Source organism: Rhinocladiella mackenziei, assembly GCF_000835555.1.
Source record: "Rhinocladiella mackenziei CBS 650.93 unplaced genomic scaffold supercont1.1, whole genome shotgun sequence".
Lineage (NCBI taxonomy): Eukaryota > Fungi > Ascomycota > Eurotiomycetes > Chaetothyriales > Herpotrichiellaceae > Rhinocladiella > Rhinocladiella mackenziei.
Window position 1 is genome coordinate 4,012,077 of NW_013550604.1, and position 13,537 is coordinate 4,025,613.

The 13,537-nt window shown below is 49.2% G+C and overlaps 5 protein-coding genes across 5 annotated transcripts; 4 read left to right on the forward strand and 1 right to left on the reverse strand.

Annotated features, from left to right (window-relative positions):
• Positions 1-1,623: 1,623 nt before the first annotated feature.
• Positions 1,624-3,039, forward strand: Z518_01415 (uncharacterized protein; the record flags this gene model as incomplete). Its single annotated transcript, XM_013422015.1, has 2 exons — positions 1,624-2,427; positions 2,479-3,039. The coding sequence occupies 2 exons, from the start codon at positions 1,624-1,626 to the stop codon at positions 3,037-3,039; spliced, it is 1,365 nt and encodes a 454-aa protein (XP_013277469.1).
• Positions 3,040-3,521: 482 nt separating this feature from the next.
• Positions 3,522-4,066, reverse strand: Z518_01416 (uncharacterized protein; the record flags this gene model as incomplete). Its single annotated transcript, XM_013422016.1, has 2 exons — positions 3,522-3,798; positions 4,026-4,066. 2 exons carry the CDS (start codon positions 4,064-4,066, stop codon positions 3,522-3,524), a joined length of 318 nt encoding a protein of 105 aa, XP_013277470.1.
• Positions 4,067-5,206: 1,140 nt separating this feature from the next.
• Z518_01417 (uncharacterized protein) lies at positions 5,207-5,838 on the forward strand (the record flags this gene model as incomplete). Its single annotated transcript, XM_013422017.1, has 2 exons — positions 5,207-5,311; positions 5,566-5,838. 2 exons carry the CDS (start codon positions 5,207-5,209, stop codon positions 5,836-5,838), a joined length of 378 nt encoding a protein of 125 aa, XP_013277471.1.
• A 1,137-nt stretch (positions 5,839-6,975) lies between these two features.
• Z518_01418 (N-acetyl-gamma-glutamyl-phosphate reductase) lies at positions 6,976-12,475 on the forward strand (the record flags this gene model as incomplete). Its single annotated transcript, XM_013422018.1, has 6 exons — positions 6,976-9,607; positions 9,671-9,722; positions 10,442-10,510; positions 10,621-10,761; positions 10,823-10,957; positions 11,017-12,475. 6 exons carry the CDS (start codon positions 6,976-6,978, stop codon positions 12,473-12,475), a joined length of 4,488 nt encoding a protein of 1,495 aa, XP_013277472.1.
• A 2-nt stretch (positions 12,476-12,477) lies between these two features.
• Z518_01419 (uncharacterized protein) lies at positions 12,478-12,807 on the forward strand (the record flags this gene model as incomplete). The annotated part of the gene is made up of 1 exon (XM_013422019.1): positions 12,478-12,807. One exon carries the CDS (start codon positions 12,478-12,480, stop codon positions 12,805-12,807), a length of 330 nt encoding a protein of 109 aa, XP_013277473.1.
• Positions 12,808-13,537: the final 730 nt, after the last annotated feature.

The window sequence follows — 13,537 nt, forward strand, 5'->3', positions numbered from 1 at the left end:
AATGAAATCTGGTTCTCTCCCGGCAGAGGAAATTGCCAACAGACATTGAATATCAAATTGCCCTAGCCAAAAAACAATCAGGGATTCATCTGGAGACAACACGAGTTTCCCTAAAATGTTTTGAGATGTTCCGCGGGATTTCAATTTGAACAACCGACACGAGGCTTGAACCCATGCTTCCCACGTCACTGTTTGGGCAAAATTTCTGAGGCCACCAGAGACCCAAGAGAACGACAAGGCGACACTGCAATGTCCACATCAAAAACTGAGGAGATGAAGGCACAGGGCAGCTTGGCAACCAAGGAAGGCTACGCAAACAAAAGAGATCCCCCACCAGACTGGAACAGAGACGCAGGGCAAGTGGTCGGACTCTGGTTTTGGTTTTATGCCTTATGTAATGAGCAGGTCATTGAGAGCCGGAGGTGGGTTTCCGAGTCGTCCTGACAGGATTTGGAAGGAAATTTTTGGGCCTATGAAACATGACCAAGGATTTTTGCGCTGAAGTCGGTAGCATGTTCGGACGTCCAAGACTCCGGAAATGTAGAGGTGTAAGGGGGGACATGAAGAGAAACGGATCTGATAAGAGATCCAGGAGACCCATAAAGTGGAAAGAAAAGAAGTCGATTTGAGCGCTTCGCAGATTAAGCCGAGAGTCTTGCGCAGTATTCTCGAGACGATTTGAGATGGCAAAAGCAAAGTGGTGACGCGGAGAGAGGGACCATCGACAGGGGTGAACCGCCTGGGCACGAGGCTGGGCGGCTGGGCAGAAGAGTCAGCAACCGTTGGTCGTTGGTTGGTTGCGGTTTGCAGTTGGGAGGCGGATTGCCACGTCCAAGTAGCAGAGCGATTTGTATTTGAGGAGGCTGGGAGCACGACGGTTGTCGAAGGTCGTGTTGTGAGTTCATTCCGAATAATTTTTTGGCATTCCAAAGTCAGCTTGCTAGTGACTTAAAGCGGCTCTAGCACCACTGCAGATGCGCCCGCCAAGTTGCGATTGTGGGCAGCCCAGAAGCCCGATGCGTCATTAGTCCCTTGCAAACCTGGCCATTGCTGGTCCTGTCATCCGCTCCAAGCCGGCGGCCTGCATCAGAACTCGCTGCCTTCGTACCTAACTCTGTCCTGCCCAGCATGGCAGTGCCTCACTCGGCCTCTCGCATTGCGTTGCGTTGCCATGGCCTTGCAATCCCACCCTGCACATCCCTGCACGAAATCGATGTACCTAAAGTAAAAATGCATTCCCGTTGTGCCTGGCATTCCACCACATTGGTACTTTGTCTTCTCTTCCGTCTCTTCACTGCTGGGAAACATAGAGATACACCTCATTCACTCGATGTGAAAGAGCCCTTTCGCTCAGTTTGACAATCCTGTCTGTCGTTCGCTATCCTTGTTCACCTCAAAGCTCGCCCGCAGCTGCGGATCCGGGATCTACCGCACCCCAATCCTGCAGGTTGCCCCCCGACGTGACCGAACCGACGGTATCCGGGAGCGAGATCTCGACGGTCGTTAATACGAGATACAGCAATAACAGCAAACTATTTGGATTGGACCAAAATATAGACCTCTCGAAAGTTGTCTCACGACTACAATAATCTACCGTAATCAGATCCAACCTCAAATCGCAAAATGAAACCCTTCAGAAGAAGATCCCTCCTCTCGATATGCTTATCAACCCTCTTCTGCTCTCAACATGTCCAAGCAATCACTCTCGACTTACAAAGCCCAGATTCCGTAAAGGCCGCCGCAAAGCAGGTCGCGGATAATATGGTGTCGTATTATACTGGTTACCGGCCAGGGGATGTTCCTGGAAATCTTCCAGCACCATATTACTGGTGGGAAGCAGGTGCCATGTTTGGAGCCCTGATCGACTATTGGTACTTCACCGGAGACGATACTTACAATGAAATTACCACCCAGGCTCTGCTTCATCAAGCTGGTCCCGACAGCGATTTCATGCCTCCCAATCAAACCAAAACCGAAGGGAACGATGATCAAGCCTTCTGGGGAATGGCCGCTCTCTCGGCAGCAGAGAATAAATATCCAAATCCTCCAGCAGACCAGCCCCAGTGGCTCGCCCTAGCCCAGGCCGTCTTTAATACTCAAGCAGCTCGTTGGGATACCACCAGCTGTGGAGGCGGCTTGAAATGGCAAATCTTCTCCTTCAACAACGGCTACAATTACAAGAACACCATTTCCAATGGATGCTTCTTCAACATGGGTGCTCGATTAGCCGTCTATACTGGGAATCAAACCTATGCCGATTGGGCTGACCGAATGTGGGATTGGTGCTCCGCCATTGGTCTGCGAGATGCTCAGTATAACTTTTATGATGGCAGCGATGACACTCTTAACTGTACTGAGCTCGACCACATCCAATGGACCTATAATGCTGGCACATTCCTGGTTGGAGCCGCCAACATGTACAACTTCGTGAGTAACCCAGGCCACCGACAAGAGGGAAAATCACTGACTGTGGAACAGACTGGCGGCAGTCAGGTTTGGGCCGACCGAATCAACGGTATCATTGGGAATCTGGACGTCTTCCTCAAGAACAATGTGATATATGAGGTTGCTTGTGAAGACACGGGGACGTGTAACATCGACCAACGATCCTTCAAGGCATATCTCGCCAGGTGGATGGCGGCGGCAGCTGTCAGGGCACCCTTTGCTTACCCTCTCCTCAAGCCGATCTTGGAAACGTCCGCGATGGCGGCTGCTGCCACTTGCACGGGGGGGGACCAGGGCACATCTTGCGGATTGAAGTGGACCACAGGAGCCTTCGACGGCAGCACTGGAGTTGGTGAACAAATGTCGGCTCTCGAAGTCATTCAATCCAATTTGATCGATGTATCGGCCGGGCCCGTCACTGAAACCTCAGGAGGGAACAGTCAGGGCGATCCCAACGCGGGAACTTCAAGTGATATCGGGCCAGATGATCTGCATGAAGAAGAAGTCACCACTGCTGACAAAGCTGGTGCCGCGATTTTGACTGTATTGATTATTTTCTTCGTTGTGGGAGGTGCATGGTGGATGGTGAAGTAGAATTGTGTTTCAGCGACCAACCTCGTCTGCAGGAGACAGGCAAATGGTGTTTATGATTAACGATAGGTATGGCATCGGCGTTGCTCGATCTGAGATCCAGGACTCATCAGGATCATTTTCTTCAAGCGGCCGCGTTCAACGGGCTGGAGTTATGGAGTCTTTTCAACACATGAGGCGTTCCGCGAGCTGAATGACTGTCAAGCTAGGAATCTGAAATTTTCCCGTGTTAGATGAGTGGACCAGACATTACTCATAGAGCTTCAGCATCGGGCACCCAAATATGGACAGTATTCGCCCAACCATTGAACATGTCATCCAACCTCCTTGTTTTTGTTACATATCGTGAGACGGATTTCTTCAGAAGATGCTGTATGAGGTACGATTTTCTCCCCCCGCGCAATGCCACGTGCATAAACACATGTGCAAAACCAAAACCGGTCTTCAATGCTTGAGAGAACAGCATCGAAGTCGTCTGCCGGGGACTATTTGTCCTGAGCTCCCAGAGCTTCTGCTCTCATCTCCTCCCTCATCCGCCGCTCCAGTGCTCGTTCTTCCAGTTGTTTCTGCTTTGCTTCCTGCTTCCTTCTGATGTCTCTTTCTCTCATCGCCATCCAGATATTCAAGTTGGATTTACTTAACTCTTTCAAGTCGGCAAAAAAAAGTTCCATGTTCTTCTCACGCTCTTCTCGGGTTTCCTCCAGGTGCTGGCGCAGTTCCGGGCTCCATTTCTTCTTGATTTCTTCCGGGTCTGGCACAAGGCTGTGAGGAGGAAAATTGAGTTATGTTTGCTCCACAGAAGGCGAGCGTGACAAAGGTGAAGAATTTCAGGATAGAACGTGTATTGGGGATGGTGAAAAGCAGGCGAGGGCTGGCCTTACGAAAATGTGAGCCACGGTCCTCCAACGCCGACAATTAAAAAGCTGTCGCATTCATCAGTAAGGGTCCTCGAACATTCAAACGTCTGTAAAAGCGGGAAGATATCTTACGCTGCTACCATTTTGGCATACATGAACCCTTTTGAACCCATCCTGATATTCCGTTGAATCGTCAACGAATTCAATGGAGAACAGGTTGCTTCGGCCTGAATTCGGACAGGACACGGGGTTCGGTCAGATGTTGCTAAGCAGGGCGATGAACACAGCGAAATATGCAGGTCCTCTACAAATGGATGGACATAGGACATTGAAGTCTCTTCCATTCGAAAGCTGAAGAGTCTACATCAATGATGCACGACATTCAATTCAGATCCGCGGGCGTTACAAGCAGCCTTGGCAGGTCACTGATTGGCGGACTGTTCATCTCGCTTTCGAGCTGTTCAATTGGCTTCAAGTTCGCCAAACCCAAATTTCGCAAATGTATCTCGGCGGGCTCGTCTGATGAATGGAAGAATGTGCGATTTCAATAGAAGCAGATTTAATGCGGTCGTAAGATGTTGAATTGTCAGACGGACTCACTGGACGAGTATTCCATATAGATCACAGAATACTGGCCCCCTACGCTTTGTGCAGAAATAAAGTCAAACCGGTGTGCGCTATTAATGTAGCCTGCGGATTTTTGCGGAGTGGTGGCTCGAGCTGGAAGCTGGTCGCTGCGTCGTCATGTTTGCCCAGAGCACTGCCTCGCTTGAAGCTCAACTCCCATCGGAGGCCGTGGCAAAAAAGCCCGACCATTTCCTGGACGCTGACGGGGTTTGCGTCTTTAATTGAGATCGATGAAGGGATATTAAGTGGAAGCGACGTTCATTTCCATAGCATTCTCTTGAAACAAAGAATCTTCACAAAGCGTCAACGAAGGTGCACAAGTCTGAGTTTACTAACAAAAGAAACTCGGACCAGGGAGAAGGAGAATCACGTGCCGTGAAACAGTTTAGGTGGCGCAACTCGTCTCAGAAGTGTCTGCCACAAACCAGCCTCTGGGCCTCCAACGTCTGGCTTTGGCGTCTGCCTCCCCTTGTCGCAGCCAAAAAGCCGCCAGATTTCCAGCCCATTGTCAGCTTTCAACCTCCGATTCATCTCCCATTCCCAGTCCATCATCAACTCACCACTTAGCTTACCACTTCACGATCGCTTACTCAGTTACCAACCTCTCTATCATCGTCGCAAACAATCTCCTCGCCGAGATAAATTATCCTCCAGTCGACAACTAAGCCCCCCCAACTCTATCAACGATGGCTGAACGAGAACAACCTTATGACCCCTACATCCCCTCGGGGGGACAAGGCGGTGGTGGTGCGCAGCCGGGTGGCAATCAAAGAACGGCTGCACTACAAGCGGTATGTGAATGGCAGTTCCTACGCGGCATATCTAATGCAGGACATTGGAATGGATGATGGCGGCTCTGTTGTTTGAGGTGTCGCAGATTGGATTCTTCATCAAGAATTGCATCAGCGCACAGCAAGTACCTCTGCTCAGCCCACCATTATCAATCTCCACATATCGACCATCTGTTTATCGTGACACTTGATTCCCGGTCCCTTTCGACCCTATTTCGGGCCATGATTGAACTTTTCTAACATGGAATCACCAGCAAATCGACGATACCGTCGGAGTGATGCGTGAAAATATCAACAAAGTCTCCCAAAGAGGCGAGCGATTAGACTCCCTCCAAGATAAGACCGATAACCTTGCCGTCTCCGCTCAGGGATTCCGACGAGGGGCAAATCGAGTTCGAAAACAGATGTGGTGGAAGGATATGAAGATGCGCATGTGTTTGATTGTTGGCATAATCGTTCTTCTCATTGTCATCATCGTCCCAGCCGGTACGTTTATCGATTGCAGGAACATGAAAATCGCCTACTGACTCGGAACAGTGGTTGCTACCCGCTAGTTATCTCGTCAAACTCAATCACGAAGAGACAGGCCTCCCGAAATGTTCCTCATGAAATCGAAATCAAACTCCGTCTTTTTGGGCTAGCGTGTGTACAATTTGAACTGGTGGAAAGCACTTTATCCCCTGCAGAGAATTAGGATCTCAAGATCTATTGCGTTGCTGTGGTTTATGAACAGGAAAAGTCTCCTCAGTGCTGGCGGAGATTGAAAGCGTGATGAGAAGCTCTTGAACATTGCTCAAAGGAGTCTGCGGATGAAGAATCAATGGGCGACTTGTTACAATAATACCATGGGCTGTTTCAAACTGGCGTATATGAAAATGGATATCATTGGCATCATTACCTCGGACTTCGTGAATCCTTCCTGCTCCATATTAAAAAGTCGGCTTGCTGCTCATAATTGTTGCACACATGCTGGATTTTGTATTTCCAACATGAAAAAGCAGATAACTGGCAGAACTGTTGTAGATGATCCCCTCCATGTCATATTGCTAAACAATATGCATGTGATCCGAATATTTTGCCCGTTGGGGAACCGGCTCGTGTAATGATCGAGTAGAATTTTCAGAAGAGTATTTTACCTTGCAGTTCGACGAATTCTGAATCATTGTACTCCACAGGGTCAATCACATTTTCAGATTAGACGCGATCCGCTCAATCAGCACGTTGGCAGCAGATGTGAAGAGTTTTCCAATTTTTTTTTTTTTTTTTTTTTTTCCCCTACTCTTCTCAGCCGAAGGTCGGCGCTCTGGCCGGGTACTTGCCAACTGCCCAGTGTCCACTATTCTGTCGGAGAAGCAGCACAGCAGCTCTGGGGTTGGTTCACTATCGAGGCACTCACATTGTCACCCCGCAAATATTTTATCTGGTGCAGAGTCCAAAAAAAAAAAAGGAAAAAGAAAAAAATTCAATTGACGGACCATCTTACTCAAATTTTGTTGCTGTTGCCATAGAGTGCCTGGCGTTTACTCTCGAGGTTCTTGCGGCTGGCACTCTCCAGCATTTTTTCCCTTTGTGCAGTCCTCCTCTCAAGCTCGACGTCAAGAACCGCCATCACCCCAATCCAGGACCTCTTTCTTTCCATCAGCTGCCGCATGATTTGAAGCACGATGCCGGCAATAGGTGCAGCTGCTGCACGGGCGGTAACGCGAGCGACGACTTCTTCTGCCCGTCCTCGAAACACTCGAGCTCTCCGTTTTGCTAGATCCTCATATTACCCTCTCGCTGTACAGCAGGTTTCTTCTCGACGAGCATACTCCTCCCCTTCAGAACCATATCCCTCCACAAGATCAACAGTGGTACAACTACTGAGTAACATTGGGTCAAAGAGGGAGGTTCAGCAATATCTATCACATTTCAGCTCCGTTTCCTCACAGCAATTTGCAGTCATCAAGGTCGGTGGTGCTATCTTGACCGAGCACCTCCAGACACTGTCCTCCGCCCTCGCTTTTCTAAATCATGTTGGCCTTTATCCAGTTGTCGTTCACGGCGCTGGGCCACAGTTGAACAAGATTTTGGAAGATTCTGGGGTTGAACCACACTTCGAAGACGGCATTCGGGTCACGGATCCCAAAACGCTGGGCATCGCACGTGCATTGTTCCTGGAAGAGAATCTGCGCTTGGTAGAAGAACTCGAGCGCCTAGGCGTCCGGGCGAGACCGATTACTTCGGGTGTCTTCACTGCTGATTATCTCGATAAAGAGAAATACAACCTTGTTGGGAAGATTAACCGTGTCGATAAGAAGCCTATTGAGGCCGCCATTCAAGCAGGATGTCTTCCGATCCTTACATCGATGGCTGAATCGCCCGAGGGGCAGGTATTGAACGTCAATGCTGACGTTGCGGCCGGTGAGTTGGCTAGAGCACTTCAGCCATTGAAAATTGTCTACCTCTCGGAGAAAGGCGGGTTGTTCAACGGCGATACCAAAGAGAAGATCTCTGCCATCAACTTGGACGAGGAGTATGATCACCTCATGACCCAGTGGTGGGTTCGTCACGGCACCAGGTTAAAGATCAAGGAAATGCGAGAGCTTCTGATGGACTTACCTCGAAGCTCCAGTGTCGCCATCATCCATCCCGCAGATTTACAGAAAGAGCTATTTACAGACTCCGGGGCTGGAACTCTGATCCGTCGAGGAAACAAAGTCCACGTCAACACTTCCATCGATCAATTCAAGGACATCGAGCAGCTTAAAGAGGTCCTTATTCGTGATCGTGCTGGACTTGATGCTAAGGCTGTTGTTGATCGATATGTTCAAAATCTGCAGACTCGAGAATTTCGGGCTTACTTCGATGAGCCCATGGAAGCTTTTGGCATTGTGCTGCCACCAAGCGCAGAGACGGCCCTGGCTCATTTGGCTACATTAACAATCACCAAGAATGGCTGGCTTACCAACGTCGCAGACAACATCTTTGCTGCCATCAAGAAGGACTTCCCCAAGTTGATGTGGACTGTCAAGGAGGATGACGAGAATTTGACTTGGTTCTTCGACAAGGCTGACGGCAGTCTCTCCAAAGATGGTGAAGTTCTCTTCTGGTATGGTCTCGAGACAAGTGAAGAGGTCAAGGACTTAATGGTGGAGTTCACCAAACATGGACGACAGATGTTCGGTGATATCAACCTCGAGTCCAAGCTTCAAAGAGCTGCTCGCGCTGCTTCAAACCTGGCCAGCTCAGCTGCCAAGTCTGCGGGATTGGCACAGAAACGAACATTCTCTACTCACACAAATCCGCTAGGAGGAGCAAGGCAGGCGAGATATGTTACCAGACCCGCTCTTTCGGTACGCGCATATTCGACGACCAACCCTAACCCCCCTCTTGGTTCCAAGAACAGCTCAAACAACAAGCCTTCAAAAGTTGCACTTATTGGAGCTCGAGGTTACACTGGAAAGGCTCTAGTTGACCTCCTAAACCGTCATCCCAATATGGATTTGCGGCACGTTTCTTCGCGAGAACTCGCGGGAAAGAAGCTCAACGGGTATGACAAACGCGAGATCATTTATGAAAATTTGAACGTCGAAGACGTCCGCCAGATGGAAGAGAATGGTGACGTTGACTGCTGGGTCATGGCTCTGCCGAATGGGGTTTGCAAGCCGTTTGTGGATGCCATTGACCAAGTTGGAAAGAACAGCGTCGTTGTTGATTTGAGTGCTGATTATAGATTCGATCCAGCTTGGACCTACGGTCTGCCCGAGCTGGTTGACCGTTCAGCCATAGCAAAGGCGACAAGAATATCCAACCCCGGTTGTTATGCCACTGCTGCTCAGCTTGGTATTGCCCCTCTGGTGCCCTATCTTGGTGGCCAACCTACAGTGTTTGGCGTCTCTGGATACTCTGGCGCCGGCACCAAACCAAGTCCAAAGAACGACGTCAAGAATTTAACCGACAATATCATCCCCTACAGTTTGACAGACCACATCCACGAACGGGAAATCTCAACCCAATTAGGCACTCTCGTTGCATTTGTTCCGCACGTAGCTGTTTGGTTCCAGGGTATCCATCACACCATCAACATACCGTTGAAAGAAGAGATGAACTCCCGTGACATCAGAAACCTGTATCAAGACCGTTACGCTGGAGAGAAGTTATTGAAGATCATCGGCGAGGCTCCTTTGGTGAAGAATATTGCGCATCGTCATGGTGTTGAAGTTGGTGGTTTTGCAGTCCACTCGAGTGGGAAGCGAGTGGTGATTTGCGCCACAATTGATAATTTGTTGAAGGGTGCTGCCACGCAATGTCTTCGTGAGTTTATTCCCACGCGGTCTCTATGAACATCGGACTGATTGCTAACGTCTTTTTGCACAGAAAACATGAACCTTGCTTTAGGATATGGAGAATACGAAGGCATCCCGCTCGAGTAAAGGGCGAGGGGGGAAAGAGAAAAAGAAAAAAGAAAATTAATAGGGTCTCATGGACATTCGGTACAAAAGAAACAAAAGCTTCAAAAATGTTTTCTTTGGAATTGCGCATGATTTGAGTGAGCGGCCTGTTTGCTCAAATGATCGGAGAGGTATGTATCAGTTCTTTCCAACTAGAGGATGAAGGAAGAAAAGAGGGCAACCATGGGCCTATGTAAGTAGAAAGCTTGCCCTGCATACCGGAAGAAGAATCGACCCTCAATGCCGATTACTGGATTCAAGAATCCAAATGCTCGTTTTGTTTGATGAGGTACGATTAGGATCGGAGTCGTCATTCGGAAAGGAAAGGAAGTACGAATCGATTCACTTTCATTGGAAATGGTCAGTGGATAGAAGGATACAAATTGAATTAATGACAGCCCTTTTTGACTGAACTGAATTGTCTTCTGTTGTTGTGGAGTGTCTTGGACAGTTTCGGTCTCGACGAAGCGCTCATTCATATCCTCTCTACAACGTCCAACTCTGATTTCGCTCTCTTTCTTGCCCTTTCCCGCTCTTCCTCTTTCGATTGCAAGATAAATTGGTGGACTGTTTCATTCCAACAGAGGAAATACAGATGTACGTGGCTGCGGCCAGCATCAACGCAAGATGTTCTATAGCCACGAAAGTGAGTGTTATCTCACATTTTCCAAAAAGAGACATTCCTCTTTTGTCCAAGACCAAGTAATGCTGATTGTGCTCATGAAATAGTACTGACGAATCGCCAATATGGCGTCGCGACGATCTGGTATCATTGACTGCATCCAACTGTTCCTTCGTTCCCCACCTCCGACGTTCTCCCATATTGATGCTCGTATCCTTACCAATACTGACTCCCAAAAAATCACCTCATACTAGGCTTGTTGCAACACTGGGTTCAAAGTCAAACTTGAAAAAGGTCACTCGTCGGGCTATTCTCGACGTAGATTTGCCGAAGGCATGCAAAACCATCAAAGAACCCGAATTGCCGATAGCACTGCGACTGCAGGGCAATTTGCTGTACGTCTTCCCCTTAGCCTGATCGAGACCTTCGTCACAGAAATGCTGACTTCGACTGTAGCTTCGGAGTGTCACGCGTGTACTCGCAACAATGCGGGTACGTGTTGGCAGATGTCGCCAACCTGAGGGACAAGTTGAGAGGAACGGAACACGTTTTCAAGGAGATGGAATTGAATCCTGGCATTGGCAAGGCGAGGTCAGTAGAGATAACCAGGTCGTTTTTGAAAGCATGACAAAGGCTCATTGAGACACAAGGCCCGAGCAACTCAACCTCGCTGAAGATCCCTACTTCATTCCAGATATTGACATCAATTTCGATCTTACCGTGTTCGGTTTCTCTTCGGGTGGTTCGGCGACTTCAAATATATCCTCTCCTCGCCCTCTGCCTTCAAGTCAGTCAAGTCTCATCATCGCCGATCCAGATGAAACTGGCTTTGATGTACCATCATTCGATACCCCTGGAGATGTCGCTAGGTTCGATATGAACCGTGGCGTGGGTACCGGTTCAGCCGTAAGAACCGGTGAAAATGCTGGACAACCACCTTCTATCTTCTATGATGAACCTGCCATCATTAATGATCCAGTATTTGATGTGGACGACGATGGCTTTCTTCATCCTGTGATGTCTACGGATGTTCAAGACTCAAATGTGGCAGAGATAGGAGAGCACCGGCCGGCCAGTCCAACGGGTATCAGCAAGAGGGGATCTATAGATCGGCAGACTACCACAGCAGGGAACAATCCAGTCCGGTACGATTTCCAGTGTGACGATGACGTTGTGATGTTTGGAGACGACGATCAAGCGTTTCCGTCAGAGGCCCCAGTAACTCCACATCCCACAGATGCTAAAGCACAACCAACCAAACGTGCGACATCCTCAGTTGATCCTTCTGAAGAAGCACCTGAGACAACAGAAGCACCGCAGCGTCAAGGGCGAGCTCCGAAGCCCCTTCGACCAGATCAGTGGACAGAACTGAGTAACCGAGACTTGAATGACTGGAATGCACACTATCTCACCAATATGAAAGCAGCCCTTGAAAGTAGACAGAGCCAACGCTCACGCTTTGAGGCGAAGAGAAATGCTGAATTCTGGGTTCTCCGTCAAGGAATCGGAAATGTCGCGTCTACGTTTGGTGAAGATAGAATTCCACATCCTCTGTCGATTTTCAGTGGTCAGTTACTCTGGGAGATGCTGAATGGTCCAGAGTCCAGCAAGCAGTGGTCTCGTATTAGTTCTCCAGACGATGATGATCAAGAAGAGGAGGAAAGACAAGTACGGGCAAGAACGACGTCACAAGAGGGGGTTGCTCGTGGAGAGGAAGGCGATGGTTTCGCATATGGCGATGATGACGGCTTGATATTGCAGGGGGGGGTCTTCAACATTGAAAGTGGAGTGGATCGACGTGCACCTCCGCCATTCCCGGATCATTCATCTAGCATGCCATGGAACGTTTTCGGGTCTCGTCAAAGTTCTGTGCAACCACTGGGTAGTGGAATTGTACCGAGATTGAGCTCAAGTGTCGGTGTCGGTGGCCTCCACGGCGGTACGGAACTCGGACCCCATTCGCGTTGGGTAGACGAGTTTCACGATTTCCTTCTGCCAGTCCATTGCTGGGTCGAGGCCCATCTCTTCCCAGACTCGGCAGTCAAGAAGCAGAGACTTCACGACTCACGAGCATTGAAGATCAATTCGCCGACCTTGACATACAGTTAGGAATGAATGCTAGTCAGGACTTTGAGTGGTATGATCATTCCGCAACCGTTGACAAGCAAACAGCAGCACAAAACCAATTGGCTGCTGCTACGCTAGAGAATGAAGCGTGCAATTTTCTTATATTTGTCAACGCAAAGATACAAACTCGGGCAGGGGAGCAACAAGAAGGCATGAAGATTACGCTGGACGAGCTTCTTCCACCGACGCAAAATTCTCAGATTGTGGGTGCCCAGGCTCTTCTTCACGTGCTGGCATTGGCCACCAAAGGATTACTTGAAGTGTATCAAGCGGGACCATTTGGGGAGATTGAGATTGCGGTTGTCAACCATTGAGTCCCGAAATAAGTGATGAGGTTTCGAATAGGGAAGGCCACAAGGTGTGAATGACTATTGGGCTTCTGAGGTTTTAGTCCGACGGAGCTAGTGCGTAATGAACGTGTCCGAGCTCATGTGATAGACAAGCGAGTCGTGTGGGGCCTACAAGGTATCGCTGTGAATGGATAGGAGCCGAAAAATTATTCAAGAATGCAGTGGAGGTTCGGCTAAGGGACCGGGAAGAGGTGAGCCGAATAGAAGTAAGGAGTAAGGGAGTATGTAATAATTGACAACGATGCTTACCACGCGACGAGGTTCAGCCTTGGGTTTTCTCGAATTCTCAAACAGGAGACGCTGAACTTGCAAGGATGGAGGTGGTTGCGGTCGGTCGCCGGCTGTTTGATCGGCAGGCTGAATTTCAACAGGACTGTGGCGCAGGCAACGAAACTCCAGTGACTTTCCAGTCAAGCCACAATTGCGGCGAGAATGTGTGACGTGCTGAGTTTCAGCATCGACGTCAGATGTTGATGGAACTGGTGACTGGAGGGAGGCTGGAAGGACGGGGAGACGAGTACATATCTAGATAGGAGGCAGAAAAAGTTGGACAATCAGCCTCGAAAGGGATACCGGAGAAAGGTTCCATATACGAAAGTGATCGGTACAAAAGTGTCTTGGTTGCGGCGAATCATAAGGCTTGTGCCTGACATGAATCTCAAGGTCATTCAGGCTGCTTTTTTTTAGCATACAA